We start from the raw sequence: 23,807 nt of genomic DNA on the forward strand, positions 1-23,807 counted from the left end.
TTTAGTGAAATCTGGCTAGGTTTTTTTAAGTTTTAAAGGCAACTTTAAAGATTCCTTGTTGAAAAGATCACTTTCCCATGGAACTTTGGACTGAGACTATAAGCTTCAGATTAAGACGTCAAATAAGACCAAGACTCTTTGACATTTTGACCCTAGGAGGATTTTCTTTCTCATAGGTAAGTTTTCATAATAGTTGGTAAGGAACATTGAGAGTCACAATTAACAAGGTTCACAGACACAGAGCAGTGCTCAGCTATTTCTGTGGATGTTAGAACTGAAATCCAACAAAGTGATTTATCAAATAAATCTTATCTGAGATGTTTTAGCAAAATGAAATAAAATTCAAAATTAAAATGAATGAGTGAATGAATAAAAAAAGATGTTTTTTCCTTAAAGGTTCAGGGAGATCACAAAATATAAGGATGGTGAAATCATGACATATGAAGCCAGGAGAAGCACACAAGTCTAGACTACTTTTTCCTGAATGTACTACTATCAGAGTAGAATGGGAAGGATCTCATCTCACATTTACATGGAATTTTATTGTTTACACCTTACTTCTATCCTAATGCTCCTGGGAAAGCACATCATCTCCATTTTACACGATAGAAAATTAAGACTAAGAAATGTTATGTGAGTTTTTCAGCTTAGTCTAGGCATCTTTTCAAACTGTGTTCCACTCTCTCCACTATACCATATTCTGTTCAGATTGGGGAAGGTCACAGAACTTTGTTTTCTTCTTCATGTTCTCTCAGTATAGAAACTCTCACTAGCTTTTCCTTGTATTTTAAAAGAAGCAATTATTAAATCAAATGGAATCATTTGTGGGATCTTAGGGGAAGACAAACCTATTATATTAGTGTTGGAAGGAACTTTGAAGGTCATCTAGGATTATCACTACTGAAATCCTATATACAAGTGGTCATTCAGCCTTTGCTTAAAGACTTCTAGAAGTCTAGTAATGACTTCCTTATTCTTCTCATCCTACTTGACCTTTCTTTTCTTAGCAACCCATCCCAGATTTATGTGAATTGTAAATACTAAGAAAGTTTTCCTTCAGTTAAACCCCAAATCTGCTTTCCTATAACATATAAGATTATAGAATTCAGAGGTGGAAAGACTTGATAGATTCTCTAAGTGGGACAGTGAAGTATTGGGTTTTGGACTTGACATTTGAGGACTTGAAGAGCCAATTTCTTCACTTTACTAACTGTGTTAAGTATGGGCTAGTCACTTTCCTCTGTTTTCCTTAATCCACCAAAGAAGGAAATGGCAAACTACTCCAGTATGTTTGCCAAGAAAACCCCATGGAGAGTATTGGCATGCTATTATCCACAAGGTTACAAAAAGTTGGTTACAACTGAATGATTGAACAATAACTTTGGGCAAGGACATGAGTTTCCATCTCTGTAAAATGAGGGATTTGGATTAGAAAGGGGGAAGAAAAGAAGAAAGAACAAATTTATTAAGCACTTACTATGTGCCAGAAATTTTTTCTACAAGCTTTACATAATTTTATGTGATCCTCATAACAACCATAAGAGATAGTTGTTATTATGACCCTCATTTTACAGTTGAAGGAACTGACTCAGACAAAAGTTAAGGGACTTGTTCAGGGTCATCCAGGAAATGTCTGAGACCAGATTTGAACTCAAGTCTTCTTGCCTCTAAGCCCAGTGAGTCTGTTCATGGAGGCACTGAAATGATTTCTACAATTCCTTTCAGGTCTAAATCTGTGAATCTTGTTATCTAGCTCAGGCAGTTCTGTAATTTTATCAATGAGAAAAATGATGCTGAAGGGAGCTTCCTCATAATTTTTTTTTTTAAAAGCTTTTTATTTTCAAAACATGGATAATTTTCTTTTTTTTTAATTTTGAAAAAAATTTTTTTACAACATTATCCTTTGCACTCACTTCTGTTCCGACTTTTTCCCTCCCTCCCTCCACCCCCTCCCCTAGATGGCAAGCAGTCCTATACATGTTAAATATGCCACAATATATCCTAGATACAATATATGTGTGCAGAACCAAACAGTTCTCTTGTTGCACTTCCTCATAATTTTAAATTAAACTTATTCTTATGCTTGTTTATGATTCCTTTGCTATAAAGGTAGGACCTAGAATTGAATACTTTTGATTGTGAGCTAACAAGCATAAATACATTTATTAATTTTAAGCAGAAGCATCAATCCATACTCTTGCTCTTCAAACCTATATATACATATACAATAACACACATATTCACACATAAACTTCCTTTCCATTAATTGAAATACCAGAAATCAGAATTTCCTTTGTCCCCTATCTTCCTTCTTCTCTACTCTTGATTCTCTAGCCCAGTGAAACGCAGGAAAGGAAAGTCTTATTTAGAGGCAGATCAATTATCATAGTTTGCACCACAAACATGAAACATTTTGTATCACTACTTGATCGGTATCTTTATATAATAATGATAACATGACTGGAATTTTATTCAAGAAGATCTAAGTTCAAATCTCACTGCAGAAATTTATTACCTTAGAGAAATCTGGGCTAATCCTTTAACCTTCCTAAGCCTCATCTTAGAGACTTGATGGTATCTGCAGTCCTTTCTAGCTTGAAATGTATAATACTAACAAATTGTGTTGTACTTTAAAGTTTTCGGTGTACTTTCCATCCATTATATCCTTACTAGAATCTTGTAAGATAATTGCACGTATATAATCTGGATCAGATTTCTTGATATCTTGGGGAGGGAGGGAGGGAGGGAAAAAATTGTAACTCAAAATCTTATTAAAAATGAATGTTGAAAATTGTCTTTACATGTAATTGGAAAAAATAAAACACTATTAACATTTTGAGAAGAATCTCATAAGATAGATACTATTTGTATTCTCACAGAGAGGTTAAGTTACTTGCCAAGATCACATAGCTAATAAGTATCTGATGTGGGATTTGTGTATCTTATTGACTACAATTTCTTAACTTTATCTACAATATTACACTGTTTCTTACCTGGTATGATATGAGATTCACTAGGTAGGCTGCAAATAGTAGGGTTTCTGAATAAACAGCAGTCTGTGCTTCATTATCAAATAAAAAGCCAAATCCAGAATGAAATATAAATGTAGCCAAAAAAAAGCAAAAAAAGCCTAACAGAATTTGAGATGGATAATGTTAAAACTCAACCATTAGATGGAACTTCCAAAGATCTTAAGATAAGTTGAAGCCTAAGGGCTAGAAACTAGAACTATGTTTCCTAAAACATAGAGTTCTGCTAAGTCATTCCTCCACAGAAGTGCCAAATCAAGGACTAATGATCAACATCGTTAAAATGAAAGATAGAATCAAAAGCACGTACCAGAGTCTTGTTAAGGTTCTATTTTAATGAAACACATCTGTTCTATTTAGGGCTTTTGCTGGTCCATTCTGATGACCTAGAGTAATTGATTTAGTCAATCAATGCAAGTTTATATAGTTCAACAAACATTTATTAAGTGTCTGCTGGGAGAAAGGCGCTGGGGATACAAAGCCAGAATTAAACAGTATCTGACCTTCAAGATTGCTTCAGAAAGACGACACCAACTTCACTACTATACTTTATACACATTACTGTTTATATCAGCCATTGCACTTATTAACTGATTGACTTTTGTTATTACCAAGGACAAACTTTATATTAAATAGAGTTGTATTTCTTCCTTCTGATATACATACTACCTATAAGCTCTTGTTTTGTATAATCTTTATTATGGGATCCTATAGAATTAGAAGAGAACTTCTTAGATTGTCATCTCTGCCAACTTCTTCCTCTTCCCCATATGGGGGATTCCAATTATATGTTAAAAGGCTTTAAAATATGATCATTTCTGATGACTGAGGTGAGCAGGAGCAAGAGAACATTGTACATAGTAACAACAAGATTATGTGATGATCAACTATGACAGACTCTGCTCTTCTCAGCAATGATTATCCAATACAATTCCAACAGACTTAGAATGGAAAATGCCATCTATATCTGGAGAGAGAACTATGGAGACTGAATGTGGATTGGAGCATAGTATTTTGTTTGTTTACTTATTTGCTTTTTCTTTCTTATGTTTTTCTCCCCTTTGGTCTGATTTTTCTTGCACACCATGACAAATATGGAAATATATTTAAAAGTATTATACATTGTTTGCTATTTGGGGGAGGAGGGAAAGTAGGGGAGGAAGGGAGAAATAAATTTGGAACACACAATCTTACAAAATTGAATGATGAAAACTATATTTACATGTATTTGGAAAAATAAAATGTTATTGAGAAAATAAAGTAAAATATGATAATTTCCCAACACAAAACTTTTCCCAACTAAAATGTGCCTCTCTTGCCTTATAGGACCCTAGTTCTCTCAAATACCTAGAGTCTTAGTCCCAGTATTTATCTATCAACATTGGCAGCTTAGATTCTCTGTTATTAAACAGTATTTCTCTCTGTTAGCCATCCCTTGCCCTTTATTTGTTTCAATCTATCTATCCTGGCCTCTTTTTGCTAATTATGTGACTCAATAAACACATCATAGGCTTAGCATAGTGACATGAAAGTATAGTAGAAAGGGTTCTGGGTTTAGGGGTCAAGAGTCTGAATTGAATCTTATTCTTGCCCCCTTATGAGCTGTATGGCCTTTTGTAAGTCTCTTAACTTTTCTTGGCTCCAATTTCTTCATTTGTAAAATGATGGGGTTGTAAGACCTTTTTTGCAAGATCTTTTTCAGTTCTGAATCTATAATCCGATGATCTGGTGATAGGGGCCTTAAATATCTGTGTATCTCCCAGAATTTTCTCTATGTCTAAAGTGAAGTAGGAAAGTATTTCTTGACTTCATGATAATTTCTTCTTTCAGAAAATAGAGGAACCAGTAAAAGAAACTGAGGCTTTTTTTCTTGTTACCCAAAGGCAGAACTAAGAACAAAGGGTGAAGGGAAACAAATTTTGTTTCAATGCTAAAGAATAACTTCTTACAATAAGAGATGTCCAAAAGTGAATGAGCTTCTTTGAGAAGTAATGAGTGCCTTCTAACTTAAGGTGATTTTCAAAGACTTAATGACGATTTATTAAAGTTGTAGTGGAGAAGCTCTTTATCAAGTATAAGGGGGGCGGACTTTAGGATTTCTGAGGCCCCTTTCAGTTCTGATTCTGAGAAATATGAAATGATAATAAAAATACAACAAAAATATATATGCAATAGCTATTCAAGAGGTAGTTGCAGCATAGTGACTCATAGTTAAAGAAGCAGCTTCAAAGTTAACCTCAAAAACCTGGGTTCTAGTCCAGCTTCTGTCACATACTGTTGGTATGATCTTAAATAACTCAAAATTAACATCTGAATGATCTAGGAAACTTTTTAAAACTATAAATTCCAGGAAGGTTGTTGATCTGAATTAGGAAGCACAAATATAGGCCATCTCTAAATATATAGTAATGATAATAATTCAGAATAGACTAAAATTAGAGCAATCAATGAATCGATCAACATTTATTAAGCTCCTACTCTGTGCCAGGCACTATGCTGAGTGCTGGAGATACAAAAAAAGGTAAAAGCTATCCTCAGGAAGCTTGCAATCTACTAGGGGAAACAATATGTCAACAAATATATACAAAGCAACTTATACACAAAATAAATAGGAAATTATTAAAAGAGGGAATGCATTAGAATTAAAAGGATTTATAAAGAGGCTTCCTATATAAGGTAGGATTTTAGTTGGGTCTTAAAGGAAATCAGGAAAGTCAGTAGTTAGAATAAATGACCCCCAGGTATGGGGATCAACCAAAGAGAATGTCCAGAACCAAGAGATGAAGTGATTTGTTCATGGAACAGCTAAGAGCTTAGTGTCAATGAATCAGAGTTTATATCAGGAAGTAGAGTGTAAGAAAACTGGAAAAATAGAAAAACTGGCTAAGCTTATTAGGGGCTTTGAATGCCAAACAGAAAATTTTGTATTTATTCCTGGAGGCAATAAAATTAACTATATTAATTATAATAATATAATTATACCTAAGTACACATGTGTTTTTCTGTTTAATTATATGTATTTATATCTATATTATATTTAATTGCATGTATTTTTATATATTTAAATTTTATATATTAAACAAATTAAATTGGAATAGCATAAATAAATAAATAAGATTAAATAAATAATACCCCAAACTCCACTGAGTTTATTGAGTATGTGGGGTGGATTGGGGTGGGTATATGATATGAGAATGAGAGACATACATACTTTGCTATGAAATTCAAGGAAAGGAATGTCATTTTTGACTGGAGGATTCTAGAAGGGCTTCAAAGAGAAGGCAACATTTCCACTGGGCCTTGAACATGTTTATAGTTTCAGGCATAAAATAAGACACGAACAAGATAGAGTTATCAAGCATAAGTGAGAAATACAATTTGAATAGAGTATAATGAATATGGGGAACAGAGTGGGATAAAGCTAGAAAAATAAGGAAAGCCTAGGTTTTAGAAAGCCCTCAAGCTCCAGGCAAAGAATTTTAACTTTAGGAGGCAACAGAGAACTTTTGAAGGGCCTCTTCATGCAACATGCTCTTACTGTTATACTAGAGCTTCTTAGCAGTGACTCAGGACCCAGGCTTCTCTTAGTTCATTCACTTAGTATAGCATGATCAGATTTTTGCTTAAGGAGGTTGCAAAATTAGTCTAGGTGTCTGATAATGAAGATTTATGCTATAATGGCAGCAATCAAACTATAAAGAAGAGTACACAAATTCAGAGATATTGAGCTTAGAATTGACCATATAAAAGTAACTATTCATCTCAAAATCCAATTAGGCTCTATAAATATTGAGATTGGTCAAAGAAATTTGGGAATCTAGAATCAAAGTGAGTGTTATCCTTTGATGAAAAAAGAGCAGTGTCCTTCAGAAGCTGATACATAATCCTAGCTAAGTCTAAATGGACTAACTTCCACATTCTATCTCTTGCCTCTCTGAAATGACTCGGATAAATAGTTCAAACACACTATTCTTTAGCACCCAGCTGTGAATTACCAGTCAAAACTCAGATTTTCCGAGCTTATCCGATGCCCACTTGACTGATTGGGATAACTGAAGCTAACTTTTTCAGAGGTTGATTTAAACTTCTCACTCTACCCTCACGATGCCTGATTAACAACCACCACTAGTTTAAGAATGCAGTTTAAGTTGACCCTGGATTAAAAGTATATAATCCTGGCCAGGTCAGTCAAACAATTTGCTTTCAAAAAGTATTCAGAGAATGTTCTTGCCAATATCCTCCCTCATTTAGACACTTGCATCCTCTGGTGAGATCTTATAACCTTGACTAGAGCCAAGAGCTGCTTGAAATAGCAGCCAAGCATTTTTTTCCTTACCCACAAAAATGTTTGTATCCCTCACCCTGACCATAAAATATGTGATATTAATTTAATTCTCAACTTGTTCATAACTTTTACTTTAGATCTACAATTTTTAGTTTAAGTCTTATCTTTCCTTATCCTCTGGACTTGGCCTGCCTGCCTTCTTGGGTGGTTTATTCCCTTCCTGTTCCCTTATTCCCTTGACAAATACAATGAATGAATCAAGAGAAACTAGGGTCCTCAGTCACCATTAGACATTCCTTGTATAATAATAATTTGGGAAGTCTCATCCTTGGTAATACTCTCCTTCTTCACTGCTATCATCTCTACCCTTTAGAATTCCTTGGTTTATTTATTTATTTTTAAGACTTGACTCTTAAGAAAGATAACATGGGACAAAATAGAAAGGATATTGGATTCCTTTATTACCATAAAATCCTAATTTGATCATTTTTCCAACCATGAAATTTATTGATTTTCCTGCTAAGGAAGGCATATTCTGCCTGATTCATCCATGTTGGAAATTCTTTGACTATAATATAGGAAACAAATTATTTCTGCTTTCTAGATAAATATGGAAAATCTTACATTAACTGATTGACTCCTGGTGATTGTTACTAAGCATGGAAATCTCTGAAATAAAGATTAAAAAAAAGAAAAAAGAATAAAAAAGAAAGGATATTGGATTTGTTGTCTTGACTAAGTTCAAATCCTGGCTTTGCCACTTTCTACAACCAATGCAACTTTGGGCAAGTCATATTTTTTTAAGCAATCTGGGACTTGGTTTCTCCATCTATAAAAGGAAGGAAATATTATATGGCTTCTAAAGTTCTTTCTACTCTATGATCCTTATAGGAAGATTGTCCTTATTCTTCTAATTCAGGAATACTTAATGGACAGTCAATGAACTTGTTTTGGAATATAATTTAATAACTATTTCAATATATTTGGTTTCTTTTGTAATTCTACATATTTTATTTTATGCATTTTAATATATGCATATTATTTTGAGTGGAAGTCTATGGACTTTACCAGTCTACAAGAAGGGCCAGTGATATACATGAAGATTAAGAACTCTCACAGTTTTAATTTTCTCTTTTTCCTCTTCAAACTATATAAATTTACATTTGTATTTTGGGGCAGCTAAGTGATGCAATGGATAGAGCACTGACCTTCAAATCAAGAAGACTCATTTTCATGAGTTCATATTAGCTATGTGACTGCTTAAGTTATTTTAACCCTGTTTGCCTCAGTTCCTCATCTCTAAAATGAACTGGAGAAGGAAATGACCATTCCAGTATCTTTGCCAAGAAAACCCCAAATGGGATCACAGAGGGTCTGAAGAGACTGAACAACAAAAAATTTATATTTTTAATTCCTCAGAAGAATATAAGCTTGTTGAGGTTAAGAACTGTTTTTCATTATGTTAAGGCCTAGCCCAGTATGTCATACAGAAAAGGCATTTACCTCAGCATCAGAGAAAGAATTATGGAGATTGAATGCATATCAAAGCATAGTATTCTCACCTTTGTTGTTGTTACTTGTTTACTTGCTCATTTTTTCTTTCTCATGTTTTTCCCCCTTTGATCTGATTTTTCTTGTGCAGCATGATGAATATAAAATGCTTTTAGATGAATTGTATTTATGAGCCTATATTGTCTTAGGGAGGGTGGGGAGAGGGAGAGAAGGTGAAAAGTTTTGCTTTGCAAACACAAGGCTTTGCAAAATGTTGACAACTATCTTTACATGGATTTGGAAAAATAAAATACTTTTAAAAAAGAAAAAAAAAGGCATTTAGTAAATACTGGATGAAATGGATTGGATTGTCTTGATATTAGTGAAATACTAGGTAAGAATGCTCATATTGATTCCTATCACAGAAGACTCTGAAAAATGTAAATGAGAAGTTATAGAATCCTTTCACTATCTCTTTGGCTTTCTCATTATTTTATTTCTCCTAGACTCACATAAAAAAAATTGGAAGGAATTTTTTAGGGCATCTAGCCCCATCCTTTGATTTTACAGATGAGGAAACAGAATTCCAGAGAGTTTCAGTAATTTTTTCGGAATGACACAGATATAATAAATAGCAGAGTTGAGATTGGAAGCTGGGTTCTCTCACATAAAATCTAGTCTTCTTTACAATGTACCACGTTGCCTTCTCACCTCACTTAGTAAAAATAGTAATAACCACTCATTTCCAATAGACTTGTAAATTTTACCAAGTGCTTTCATCACAATATTCTTGTTAAACTGGGGAGCACTTGTGTTATACTCTCATTTTGCAAATAAGAAAACTGAAGCTTAGTTAGTAATGTGTCCAATCTAGGTCTTCTCCATCCAAGTATATTCCTCTTTTCACTCATGATAGACACTATCAGTCTAAGATCTAATTGATCTCCTGCCTTCCCCCCCAAAACAACAACAACAACAACAACAAAACAGTGGTAGGATTAGCTTGTCATGAGGACATGGAGCATATAGAGTACTTTCTTGCAAACATCTAGAACAGATAGGAAATATCAGTACTGTCAAAGGATGTATGTTCTCATTATGGCTTATCTAATATGCTCCAGGGCTATTACTGGTAGTGGTGGTGGAAAAGGGGAAAATGTACTTCCAGAGAGGCTCCTATCACAGTAGCCATGTTGCAGATAATTCTAGGGTGGGGAAGTAAATCCTTTGCTTGTGTAGGCATTTCATTGTGGCAGCAGTAGCTAGTAGATCATTTCCCACTTCTGGGAGCAAGTCTAAAACAAAGAGGAAAACCAGGGAAGCAAATGCAGAAGCATTTTTTCTTGTCTAGTCATCTATCATGTCTGACTCTATGTGACTCCATGAACTTTGTGTATGGGTTTTCTTTGCAAAGCTACTAGAGTAGCATTTCCTTCTCTAGTATATTCCCATTTTACAGATGAGGAACTGAAGCATAGGGGTTAAGTGACTTGCTTAAAGTCACATAGCTAGTAAATATCTAAGACTGAATTTGAACTGAAATTGAATTTTGAACAGGTTCTAGACCTGTTGCTCCATTTACTGAATGCCCCAGAAACAGCATATTCTCATGCCTCCTGAATTCTCCCTCTCTCCTGCTCTCTCTCTCTCTCTCTCTCTCTCTCTCTCTCTTTCTCTCTCACTCTCTTTCTCTCATTTTATTTTATTTTTTTGTTATTCTGAACCTGACAAACACCAATGAATAAAAACATTTCTATATGCAAAGAACAGGAAAAGAGATACATATAAAAACATTATGTTCAGCTTGTTTTTTTTTAAAGTATATAACAGTCAACATGTAAGTTTCAAAGCTGTTTTTCATCTGTATCTCCTTCTTGTCTTCAATGCATTGAAAAAATGCTTCAGTAACTCTTTTTTAAAAAATCCCCTTTTTAGTTGTTTTTGGGCTTTGCTATCCTAATTTTTCTCCCCCTCCCTTTCTTCCTCTTATCCTCTCTCTCATTCCCTCTTCTTCCTCTTTTTACTTCTCTCCCTCCCCTATCACTCTCTCTCCCTTCAAACTTCCTTCCCATTAAAAACCAAATGGAAACTCAAAATCTTCCTTTATAGCAAATAAACTTACTCAAGCAAACTTGTTGTTTAATCATAATTGATTCTTCACGGCCCCCCTATTTGAGGTTTTCTTGGCAAAAGATACTGAAATGGTTTGCCATTTCCTTCTGTAGCTAATTTTACAGATGAGGAATCTGAGGCAAACGGGACTAAGGGATTTGCTCAGATAATGTAGCTAGTAAGTTTCTGAGGCTGAATTTGAACTAAGGTTTTCTCAATTCCATGCCCAGAGCTTTGCCCACTGTACTTCTGAATCAAGCAAACACCCACATTTTGGACTATGACTGGGAACCTCTGATTCTGCATCTCTAGGCCACTCTATTGGAAGAGATGGATAACAAGTTTCATCAGGGACTTTTGGTTATGCTCAGCCATTGCATTGTTGTTTTTTACATTGTTATAGTAACTGTACTTCTTGCATCCTCAAAAGGAACCAGGAAACTGTGTAACAGTGGCACATGTTATCTATTTATACAGTTAAATCCTAGAAATAAATCTCATTAGGAATGGGAAAAATCTTCCAGGAGACTTCTGTGAGATGAAGGCTTGGTCACTATCTTCAACCATCACTTTAGCACCAGATCTGCTATGTCCAGAAAATCTTGCTGTTAAGGGGCAGCTGTGATGCAGAGGAATAAGAACTGGACTTAGAGATGTGAACTTCAGATTTTTTAAAATTAATAATGACTAATTTTTATTTTTAACAAAATAATAGCTTTTTTATTTTTCAAAATACATGCAGAGAGTTTTCAGCATTCATGCTTGCAAAATCTCTGGTTGTAAATTTTTCTCTCTCCCTCCCTCCCTCCCTCCCCACTTTTCCTCTTTTCAATAATCACTTCTTGAGATAAGAGACTTATTCTCTTAGTTAGAAAAACTTTTTTTTTTTTTAAGATAGAAAACTCTTTCTCTAACTGTATTCAGATCAGAAGGAAAAAGGAACTGGATTATTCCGTAACTTTGGCTAACACCATTGGTTGGATGCTTGGAGTTGTGTGACCCTACCAAAATTACATAACCTCTATGATCTTCAATATTCTCATCCATAAAATAGAGTGTAATCATGCTTGCTTTAGACACAGGAATGTTGTGAAGAAATTGCTTTTTGAATCTTGAAGTTCTACAGAATGAGTAATTATTGTTACTGTTATTAAGTGAGGGGAAAATTAGGCAATAGAAAACAAGTCAGAGAAACAAGATTTCAGAGCTTTTGATTTTTATTTTCTTGAGCCTCCTATGATGTTAATTATGAGTATACAAAAAATATTAAGCTAAATGCTGGAAAGAATACAATAGTTAGAGAAGGTATAATTTAGGATAAACCCAAGACTGCAGTAAGAATAGTTATATTACATGATAAATGCATTTGAGAATTTCAAAGCAAGGTGGTATGACAGGACAGTTTGTCATCAATCAAGGAAGTGAGGGAGGTCTTTTGAGTATACATGGCATTTGAATTAGGCTTTGAGAAAGGCAAATAAAGGAAGGGAGTAAAGAAAGGTATGGAGACAGAAGAGGAAATATATGAAGAACTTCAAATATCCTTATTGGGGAACCCCTCACCTTAGGCTGAGAAGACCATCATAAAAAATGAGAGTTGGAAATCTCCTTTTCCCAACTTCAAGTCTCTCAGAAAGGATGACAGCTATCATGTTTTCTTAATTTCATTTCAAAGCAGTGAATGAAATCATAAAAAAGGCAGACATGGAGAGTAATAAATTTTTTAAAAGCTAACTTGACAATGTTCTCTAAATAGAACTGTTGATTATGAGCGCCTCCCTTTCGAGAAAAGCTTCTGAAGTCAGCTCCATCCATAAAAATGTCAATGGCATAATTCATTACCCTTTCCTTATTCATAACAACAGACATGAATACATTAGACACTCCATCTGTCATGGCCTGCTCCCTCCAGCAAAGGCACTGATTGAAATAGCAAGGGGTGTGGCCAGAAGACCAAGTTGACAGGCCCATGTATATATAGCATTTCACTTTGAGAGATGCCATTATTTTTTGTTTATAAATAGCATCCTCTCCCCTTCTCTTGCTCAAAGTAGAGTACTCATAGCTAGCATTAATATAATGCCTTAAGATTTGCAAAATACTTTACATGTATTAATAATTATTAAATCAACATAAATCTTAAGAAATAATTATGGCAATAACTAATAATAAACTAATAAAATATATATTTGTGTATATATGTATGTATGTTTATATATATATATATGTATATATATATATATATATATATATATAATTTCATCCTAGAGACAGGGGCGTAATTATTATCCCATTTTACAAGTGAGAATATTGAAGATGTCTAGGCAGCTACAAAGGCAGATTTGAGGAAAGTTTTAAGCTTGTCTTCTTGACTTCTAGTCACTTAGTGAGGCACCACTGGAGTTTGAAGGCATTGATTAAATAGGGCCATAATCATCACATCAATGCCAAATTTTTTATTTAAAATTTTATTTAAAAATTATTAAAATTAACAAAAATTTTTATTAAAATGTGGACTATAAGTAAGTACAGAACTCAAAGGATACTTGGTGCATTAGTCCTGACAGAACTAATTCTATAGAATGAGGATTGATCATCTAGTTTTATTCATTATCAACATGGAAAATTACCTGGAGCTCTTAGCAGAGTTTTCTGAGGTCCTGAGTCAGCAAGATACTGCCAGGAACTTAAGAAAGGGGGGAAAAGCATCAACAAAAGCAAAATATCATGGTTAAACGAGCAAGCCCCATCATGCAAAGGGATGAGCTCTCTGGGTGGAGGCAAAACACTTAAATTTTATGGACATGTGATTTAAGACATGCCTTGAGGAGCAAAACTATGAATTAAGGTCAGCTAAAGCCAGCAGAATAATGCTGAGTATCAAGAGCCCAAGAGAGAATATTGGCAGAAGACTCAAGACCTTTATTATGATCAAACCCAATCCACTCCAAAGTCTTTCATTCTGGAAGACAATCTTTGGACAGATTAAACAATTCTGTCCTAATTTGCAGCATAAACAGAAAGCTTTGTAATGAAGGCTTTGGGTTTTAAGAGACAGTTTAGCTTAATGAATAGTGCCCAGAATCAAACTCCCTCTAAATAACTTAACCTCTCTGAGCCTCAGTTTCCTCAGAATAATAGGCGCTGTCTTAGAGTTCTGATGAGGATTAAATGAAATCATGTATATACAGTGTCATGTAAACCTTAGAGCATCAGTTAGGTTTGAAATACTATTAATCCTCATCATGTGGTATTGACTCCCAAGCACTGGGGCTCCCTTTCCCCAGAATGATCACTAGTCTTCATTCTTTCCTTTCCTGTCTCCCTCCCCCCTCCCTCCATCTCTCCTCATCCCCCCATCTTTCTTTCTCTCTCTCTCATTTTTTGTCAACTTTGTCATATAGAGGCAACGGGTTTGGAGAATTCATTGGAGAAGAGCATTTAGAAACGAGATGGACCTTGGAAGAAAGGAGGGAAGGCTTGAGGGAAGGAAGGAAGGAAAGAAGGAAGGAAGGAAAGAAGGAAAGAAGGAGGGAGGGAAGGAAGGAAGGGAGGAGGGAAGGAAGGAGGGAAAGATGGAAGGGAGGAGGGAGGGAGGAAAGGAAGGAGAGAAGGAAGGAAAGAAGAGAGGAAGGAAGGGGGAAAGAAAAGAGGGAAAGAAGGAAGGGGGGAAAGAAGAAAGAAGGAAGGAGGAAGGAGGGAGGAAAGGAGGGAAGGAGGGAAGAAAAGAAAGAGAAGGGAAGGAAGGAGGAAGAGAGGGAATGAAGGATTTATTAAGTATCTAATATGTTCCAGGAATAAGTGCCTTGCTATTATCTCATTTGAGATTCCCAACAACCTTGGGAGGTAGGTACTATTATAATCACCCCCATTTTATAGTTGAGGAAATTGAAGCAAACAAGGTTAAGTGAGTGGTCTAAGTATTTTTTACTCCAGGTCTAGCATACTTACTCTTTGTGCCACTGAGTGGTCTTTAAGAGCTTTTCCTCTTGAAGTCATCTAGTACTAAACCATCTTTTTATATATAAAAAAACTGAGGTCCAGAGGAGATAAATGTCCTGTAAGAGATCTGATTGAGTTACCTACTTCCGGCTGTATTATTAATGAACAATAATTCATTATTTTTTCCTCAGAGTATATACTAATTTAATTTAGAAAGGCCAAGGTCATGCACTGTGTCCCAGGCCATCGTCAATCATTTTAATTTTACTTGCCCTGGGATTTTGAGGACTCCGGAGGAGAGAATGAGGCTGATGACCTTGTGAAACAATGTTTCCCTTAAATCCACTTTATGTGCAAGTTAAGACATCACTCTGTGATGTTATTGGACCTCTTGGAGAATGGACATTCTTGGAGAATGAAGGGGAAACAATGACAACATAGACAAGATTTGTGATTTTAGTGATAGAGCACCCCCAAACATGGGTATTCCTTCCAACAATTTTAGATTACAACTTGTTTCTGACGTGACAGATGAGATTTACCTGAGGTATCTAAAGTTAAGCAGTTTACTCAGGGTAAAGTTTCAGAGATGAGATTGAAACCCATGTGACACCAAGTCCAGAATTATCCATTATGGTAGACAAGGACAAGGACAATAAATCTTCGATTACCAGGTTGAAGGATGAATTGCAATTAATGATACAATTGTTCATTCTCTTCACAAGCTGAGAATTTGGAAGAAACAGAGCTAGAATTGGGTCTTAAATGAAATTTAATAGAATGCTTCTTATATAGATAAGGATACAAAGGCCCATAAAAGGATGATAAATTTAGAAGTGCTGGAAGGGATCTAACAAACAATATAATCCAGGCCTTTTGCAGATGAGTTACTGAAGTAAGTCCATACAGGTAAGAAGCAGTGGAGCTGGGATTTGAATCCCAAGCTTCTAAATCTATCATACTTTCCATAGTTCCACAGAACTTCTGAAATAATTTATCCAGAGGGGTTCTATAAAAGTTAAGTTGTACATTTAGGGGGCACAGTGAGTTAGTTGGAATCAGGAAGACCTGAGTTCAAATATAGTCTTAGACACTTAATTAACTTTAGACATTTAAGTAGATGTGTGACTGTCTCAATTTCCTCATCTAAAATATGGGAATAACAATAGCATCTATCTCTTAGGCTTTTTGTGAGGATAAAATGGGATAACATTTATAAAGTGCTTAGCACAATGCCTGACACATGTTATTCAGTTGTATTTTAGTGGTTTCTCACTGTCATGATTCCATTTGGCGTTTTCTTGGCCAAAATGTTAGGAGTGGTTGGCCATTTCCTTCTCCAGCTCATTTTACAGATGAGAAAACTGAGGCAAACAGAGTGAAATGACTTGCTCAGGATCACACAGCTGATCAGTGTCTGAGGGCAGATTAGAACTCAGGAATTCCTGACTCCTAAACCAGTGCTCTATCCACTGTGCTCCCTTGTTGGCTTTACCTGGCACATAGAAAAGACTTAAATGCTTGTTAAAATTAAAAAACAATAACAATATAACTCTTCAATTGGAGAAGCTGACATCAGTAGGATTTACTTGAGTTCAAATCTGACCTCAGACACTTAACACTTACTAGCTGTGTGATCCTGGGCAAATCACTTAACCCCAAATGCCTTTTAAAAAAAAAGCAAAAAAAAAACAATCTCAGGCTTGAGAGGGTCCTCAGAAGGAGCATGCTCTAAACTAAGAAGAACTTATCTATCTAGTCTATCAGTACTATCTAGTCTAATCATCTATTTTTTCAGAGTGAGAAATTGACTTCTAAACAGGCTTAATGACCTCTCTAAGGTCACAAAGTAGTAAAGGGAAGAAGGAGGATTTGAACCCATTCCTCTAAGTCTATATTCATTCCCATTCTATCATATTGTCTCTTTTTGATAGCCAATCTTTATGTGAGGACCTCAGTAGAAGTATGACTATTCTATGGGCCACAAAGCTCAAAGCTTATGGAGTAAGGGCTACCAACTCTGAATTTTCTGAATTACATCAGAACTCTTTCTACTGGACTACATTTAATATACTTGTCATAGAGGCATTTATAATTTAGCTTGTGGAACAAAATTTAGAAGGGGATGAATTTGGAACTCTGAAAATTATTGGGAAGAAATGAAGCGATAAGAGAGAATTCCCTTGTATACAAATCCTCACATGCAGGAACATGCATAGGCACATATGTGCACACATATACGTCAGCTGGCTCTGCTACTGACAGTTTCCTTTTCATCCCTGATAATTCCACATGGTTCGGTCACGCAGAAGAAAAAACGCCTTTAGACACGGAGTTAAAAAGTTTTCTGTAAATATTTTATTCTTTCATATTTCATAAATCAGAAAGAAATATTTGTAATAAAAATAACAGAGAACTATTATTTTCTTCAAGTCTATGTTGATATGTTTCCAGGCTTCTCTGTTCCCTCAAGACTCAACATTCATTTCATGAAAAGCTTTTGGAGTTTTTGTGTGTGGTTTCTGATCAATATTAGTCTTCTCAGCTATTTACAAATATATTACAAAGGTTTGGCCACAGGGCAAAGGAAGATTTCAATGATCGATTGTAAGGATCAGTAGCTCCTACCGAACTTCAGTGTTTTTTTAAGAGAAACTATACAGCATAAGGAGACTGAATAATTTATACTTTTTTTTTTGGTAAAAGAAAAGCATGAAAAGTTTTTGGTTATAAAGTGTGTAGACTGTTTCCGCGGAGGCTACTGACCAGCTTGCTCAGTCGGAGGACAAGAATGTGATGTGATGTCACCGTGTTTATACATGGCCTCATCTAAATCTAATGTTTTCTGGTTGACCATCAGGGTCATGCAGCCATGGTAGAATGCAGTGACTGGAGCTGACATCACAGGAACATCTGGGTTAAAAAGGAAGGAAAAACAAAACATCTTTAGCATGACATGCCATCTGTAATGAATGTGTCCCTCAGCTTCAGAAAATCATCCCTTTGATAATAGGCCCCATACAGTAGTCAGTTTTCTCTTCCCTGTGCTCATTCTGTCATCAGTCAATAATCTTGCCCATTCTTTATCCTTTGCTTTTCTCTGATCCTATGAATTCTCCTTATAGTACACATATTATATATTGTATATTACACAATACATATCTTATTTCATTTGAGCTTCTATTCCTAGCAAGTACAGACTAATAGGGGGATAAAACACTAATATAGTTTGAAAGAGTATACAACATTATGTGATGACACCAGAAACTATCAAAACCAGTTGCTCTCTGATGTCTGATAGGGAAGTTAATTACCATGTTACTATGGAAAGGCTTTTCCCTTTAAAATCCATCTTAGTTAGGTTTTAAAGGATGAGTAAGGATTCAACAAGGAAAAAGAAAAAAAGGAAAAGCATTCTAGATGACATAGGCAAGAATGCCAGATATGGAAGAATTTAATCAAAGATATAGAAGAGAGAGAATGCAGCATGTACCTGAAGGTAAGAGCTATGAAGAGTTTGGCTGGGATACAGAGTACAGAGAAGGGTGATAATATGAAATTAGTTTGGAAAAAGAGGGTACCATCAGTTTGAGGAAGCCAGGAGGCAAATTTTACTTTTATTTAAAAAGCAAAAAGATTTTCAAAAAAGTAAGATGATTCAGGCTAGAAATCTTTAGCATATAGCTTGTTATTGTAGCCAAGAAAATTGGATTGACTGGGGGAGATAACTGAGATGTATAAACACCTGGCTCTGGCTTTATAGCTACCATCATGTTACTGTGATCATATGCCTGTGGGCAACAATATTTAAAAATAATTAAATTGAAAATTCTGACTATCAGACTGACATGCTACTTCTTTAGATTCAATACTCCCTAACATTTGATGGGTGACCCTTAGTACAAGATAGGCTAGTGGGATTATATTTACAGACATCTTATTATTGCACAAGAAGCAACATAACATGTGAGACATGATGCAACATATTTTTGTCTTCTGGATCTTCTATACACTATGACACTGATCTCTCTTGATTGTATATAAGATGTCTAACATTCATTTTGTACAGATTTCTATGCGCAGATTGCTCTTAAAGAAAAGGGAAGAACACTAACTTGGCTCAAACCAATTGTACTATAATTAGAATTCAACAAGACACTTCCAATTTATAGACAAAAGAAAGCTGGAGAGAAACCACCTGATCAGAGAGATGACTTTGGGGTCAGCAAAGCCCAAGTTCAAGACATATTACTTTTGCACAAGTCACTAAACCCAGGCAACTCCCTCTAAGACTCCAGAGTATGGAATAGTTGCCATTTAGCATTGGTTGGGAGCAAGGGTATTCTGATAAATGTTTAGCAATTGTCTCTCCTAAAAAATGGATAGGTAACAAATTTTAAATTCAATCTGCATTATTAATTCAATCATAAGCCTAAAAAAAAATCAACAAAACAAATTAAGTCCTGATTTGAAGCATTTGCTTATATCCAATGTGTAAAACATTTGACATTCATCTGTGGAGTCTAGAGTACATTTTGAGGTTGACTCCAGCACATCCCTGAGTAGGGGGAATTTCCTCACTAGGGATTCCCTCAGGCTGGTGAAATCGCCTCTGAATAAGCAATGCTGACCACAGTCTTTGGTTGCAGAAGTGATTTCCCCACTTGACCAGAGAAAGTCTATAATCTAGCTTCTCCTTTCCCTACTTAAAAAAAAAGTCCCAAGCCTCATTTTAATCATGAGAAAACTGAACCCTCCTCTAAGTTTCATTTTGCTGTAAACAACGTGATGAAGGTCAAGGGAGATGAGAGTAACCGCATTGCTCTTATCCTCCCACTACTGCTGGCATTTGGACAGAAAGGAGTGAAATTTTGTGGTAGCAGAATCACAGCCTTACCTGGGAGTCCACCAGCATATGTTTTTAAGGAACTCTGTGTGTATTTTTTCAAGGCAGACAATCTTTCATTCAATTGGGAAGGGCTCACTTCCATCTGTCCCTTCGTTCCATCTACAGTCAGGGCTATCTCTCCCTCCTTTATGCGGACTTCCACCAAATGGTCTTGACCATCACAGACTTTGATTTCCATGAAGGTCATGGGCACATGTTCTATTGCCAGGACAACCAACTAAAGGAAAAAACAGATAAACCTGAATAAGCAAGGGGAGACCAGTCAGAGGCATAAATATTTACTTATCATTCAGTTAGTCAATTAATAAGCAATCATTAATAAGCCCCCACTGTGTTCCAAACACTTTGCTAGGTACTGGGCATACAAAGACAAACATGAATCACTCCTCACCTTCAAGGAGATTACAGTCTGCTAGAGAAGTACAACATGTTTAGCAAGAATAGGCAGCAAGGATTTGAGCAACTAGGTGGTGCAGCAGAGAGAACACCTGACCTGGAGTCAGGAGAACCTAAGTCCAAATTTGGTCTCAGACACTTACTGGCTATGTGACCTTGGGCAAGTCACTTAACCCTATTTGTCTTAGTTTCCTCATCTGTAAAATGAACTGGAGAAGGAAATGGCAAACCACTCTAGAATCTCTGCCAAGAAAACACCAAATGAAATCACATAAGAGTAAAAAATGACAGAAAGTGACTAAGAAAATATATCAAAAGCATAGGATATACAAAAATCTCTAGTGATGTGCCTATACAGAGAAGGAACAACTAGGAGCATTGGGAAAGGCTTCTTGTAAAAATGACCCTTGAGAGAGTCAAGAGTTTTCCAAGAAGCAGAAGCAAGAAGGAAGAAGGCATAGGGAAAGAGTCTGGACAAAGGTATTAAGGTATAAGAAATGGAATGTTGGGTTAAGGATTCAGTAAGCAGATCATTATGGTTAGCTTTCCGAGGAAGGGAATAATATGGTCAGATATAGTCAAACCTGGGTTTTAGAAATAGCATTTTGGAAGCTGGGCAGAGGATAGAATGGAAAGGAGAGAGATAAAGAGAAGTCAATTAGGAAACTATTATAATAGGCCAGAAGAGAGGCAATGAGGGCTTGAACTTGTGGTAGGAGTAGGGAGAATGGAATAGATCCAAGAGTTGCTGGAGGTAGATAGTAGATACCAGAGCCATTAAAAAACTTTACCCAGGACAAGCACCACAAAATAAGCCAATTGCAATTAGTATGAATGACATCGTAACAAATTAAATTAATTAATTTCTTTTCTAAGATGAATTCATTTGACTTGGAATGGATTGGAAGAGATTTTTGGGATACCTTGAATTTGCTGCTGGAGCAAGGTATCTTTGGGTACAGGTGAAGAAATTTTGCCTCATTTAGTAGCTCCCAGTTTTAACTAACTATTCTTGCTAAAGAAGTGCTGAATTGAGTTGTTTTTACTTGAAGTTGTTTTTACAAGGTGCCTCTAAATTGTAGTGCCCTGAACAAAGTCTGGGTCAGCCAATCCAAGTGATGGCTCTGAGGTTTATAGGACAAAACTTGGTCTTCCTTTTCTAAGAATATCAACAAGATGGAGAATATCATCTATCAGTCTCATCCAATGCCCATTACTTTTCCCAGGCTTCCAAGTAGAACATATACTTAGACTATGGGTTGGATATCTGCACAGTTCCAGAGATAGTATTATACATTCTAGAAATTTAGGAAGCCAAATATGCATGTCTTTGTACTGAAAGTAGAGGCTAAATTTAAGTATTTCCTGAGAAAGGAAATGTTGACTAATGCTTATTCTTTTGGTGTGTTGCTCAGTTCATATTAACAATGCAATCAAAAGCCAATCTTTAATTACATCTAGTTAAGAGCATAACAGCATAATCTAGTTTCAATGGTGTGTCCACAAAGGATCCAGTAAGACTCTACCACTGACTATAATGTGAATTCTTTGGAGAGTAGAATAAACCTTTGCTTCTGTACCATTACCTTCCTGACGCTCCCATCCAAGGAGGAAGTTCATGAACAGAAAGCTATTTAAAGGAACCCACCTATGTATGTTATCTTTCAAACATTGGTTGTTTGGCTTGGGAGAAAAATTGGAAAGAGTATATGGACCATGGCCATCTCTGGTCAGTACATCTGAAAGCTAGCTCATCATCTGGCAGATTTACAGAGCCTCTATTTCATGGTTCCAGTTGGGGTTCTTTGAGTAACACTATTTTGAATCCTAAGTTTTGAGCTGAAAGGGACCAAGAGATTTAGTCCAACCTTTTCAATTCATAAATGAGGAAATAAAGGCCTAGAGAAAATAGTTTTCCCAAAATCAGGCAGGTAATACTAATAATAATTCTAATAGTTAATATTTATATAGTGATGACTGTATATCAGGCACTGTAATAAATGATTTATAATTGTTCTCTCATTTGATGCTCATAACAACCATGGGAGGTAAGTGCTATCATTATTTTTATTTTATAAATAAGAAAACTTAGGAAAATAGTGGTTAAGTGACTTGGCAGGGTCACATAGCTAGTAAGGTCAAGTTTGAACTCAGGTGTTCTTGATTCCAAGTCTGGTACCCTATACATTCTGCCATCTAACTGGCAACTACATATTTAGGTGCCCCCAAAGCCAAATGAGACTTTTCTAAGCTTTTATGCCATAGTTTTTCTAGGATTAAAAACTAAAATAAATTTTAAAATCTAGTTAAAGTAACTTTTTGAATCTACAAAGCATAGAAAACATAAATAACTTTGCATACTTGAAGAAAGATTGGCTAATAAAATAATAATAACAATAATGAATATTTATGTAACACTTAAAAGTTTTGCAAATACTGATATCTTATTCTCATAACAACCGGGCAACAGTTGTTTTATTATCCTCATTTTACAATGAGGAAACTGAGGGAAAACCAAAGTTAAAAGATGATTCACATAGGGTTACTAAGTGTCTAAATCTGGATTTGAACTCAAGCTTTCCTAAAGAAAGTTTTTTGTTTGGACAAGTTGTGAATAGTTTTAATAGCTTTTCCATTATTACTGGAATTGGTGGAAACACTTACCTGTTTTTTGAGTTTTTTTGTGGAATGGTAGTCTACTAAGGCCAAGGAGAGAGGAACAGTTTTTTCTTCGCTAATCAGGGCAAGCAGAACTCCAGTATCAGTGGCAGGGCGGATCTCAGCAGTTATTTCTATTCCCCAGGTTCTTTGAATTTCATCTCCATCAGCTGGTTGAGCTATGAAGAAAGGCACATGGTAGAAAAAAAAAAGAATAAAGGGATAACAGGAAGGCTGGATTGAGAGAGAGAGGAGAGCAAGTATACAATCCACTTCAAATAGCTTTGATGATGCTCCAATGCAGATAATCTTAGGCTTGTGTGTTTGTGCCACGGATCCCTTGAACACCCTGGGACTCCTTTCAGAATGAAATTTTTAAATGAATAATATAAAGGATAAATGCAGATTATAAAATAAACCAATTATATTAAAATATAATTATCAAAATTTTTTCTATAAGTTTATGAACTCCAGGTTAAGAACTTCTGCTCTAAAAGCCAAGGCTTCTTAAACTTTTCACTTGTGATTCCTTTTCACATGAGAAATTTTTATGTGACCCAAGGTATGTAGGTATATAAAATTGATATACAAGTCAAACATTTACTGATAATAAATCATAATTTCATGATCTGCCATTCAGATGAGACCCCATATGTGGGTGATACATGTAAAAATATGTGGACCATATTTTAAGAAGTTGGGGGTCTAAAAGGTCATAAGCAGTGTTGTATAAATGGAAAAATGGGCACAATGGTAAATCTGTCCAATTATATTCATTTGAGGTTGAGATTTTTAATTAGTAAACAGGAATCAACTTGGAAAGAAGCCAATCTAGTAGTTGACTCAGCAAATAATATCTAAATATATACATGAAGGGGGATGTCCTACAACTGTAAAGAACTAAGTGATTTCTAAGGTCCTTTGCAACTCTAAAATTGTACAAGCATATGAATGACCCTCTCATCCTTCCACTCACCTTTGAACC

The 23,807-nt window shown here is 35.5% G+C and overlaps 1 protein-coding gene across 1 annotated transcript in view; it reads right to left on the bottom strand.

The window, feature by feature from the left end:
* Window positions 1–17,558: 17,558 nt before the first annotated feature.
* Window positions 17,559–23,807, bottom strand: part of GAS6 (growth arrest specific 6) — a 96,127-nt gene continuing 89,878 nt past the window's right edge. Inside the window, exons 13-15 of the mRNA XM_003765705.4 lie at window positions 22,829–23,001; window positions 19,757–19,985; window positions 17,559–17,772 (exon numbers count right to left, since the gene is read on the bottom strand). Of these exons, the coding sequence (XP_003765753.1) occupies window positions 17,618–17,772; window positions 19,757–19,985; window positions 22,829–23,001 (557 nt within the window). The 3' untranslated portion in view covers window positions 17,559–17,617. The remainder of the gene's footprint in view (window positions 17,773–19,756; window positions 19,986–22,828; window positions 23,002–23,807) is intronic.

The sequence above is a fragment of the Sarcophilus harrisii genome, chromosome 3, assembly GCF_902635505.1.
Source record: "Sarcophilus harrisii chromosome 3, mSarHar1.11, whole genome shotgun sequence".
Classification (NCBI taxonomy): Eukaryota; Metazoa; Chordata; class Mammalia; order Dasyuromorphia; family Dasyuridae; genus Sarcophilus; species Sarcophilus harrisii.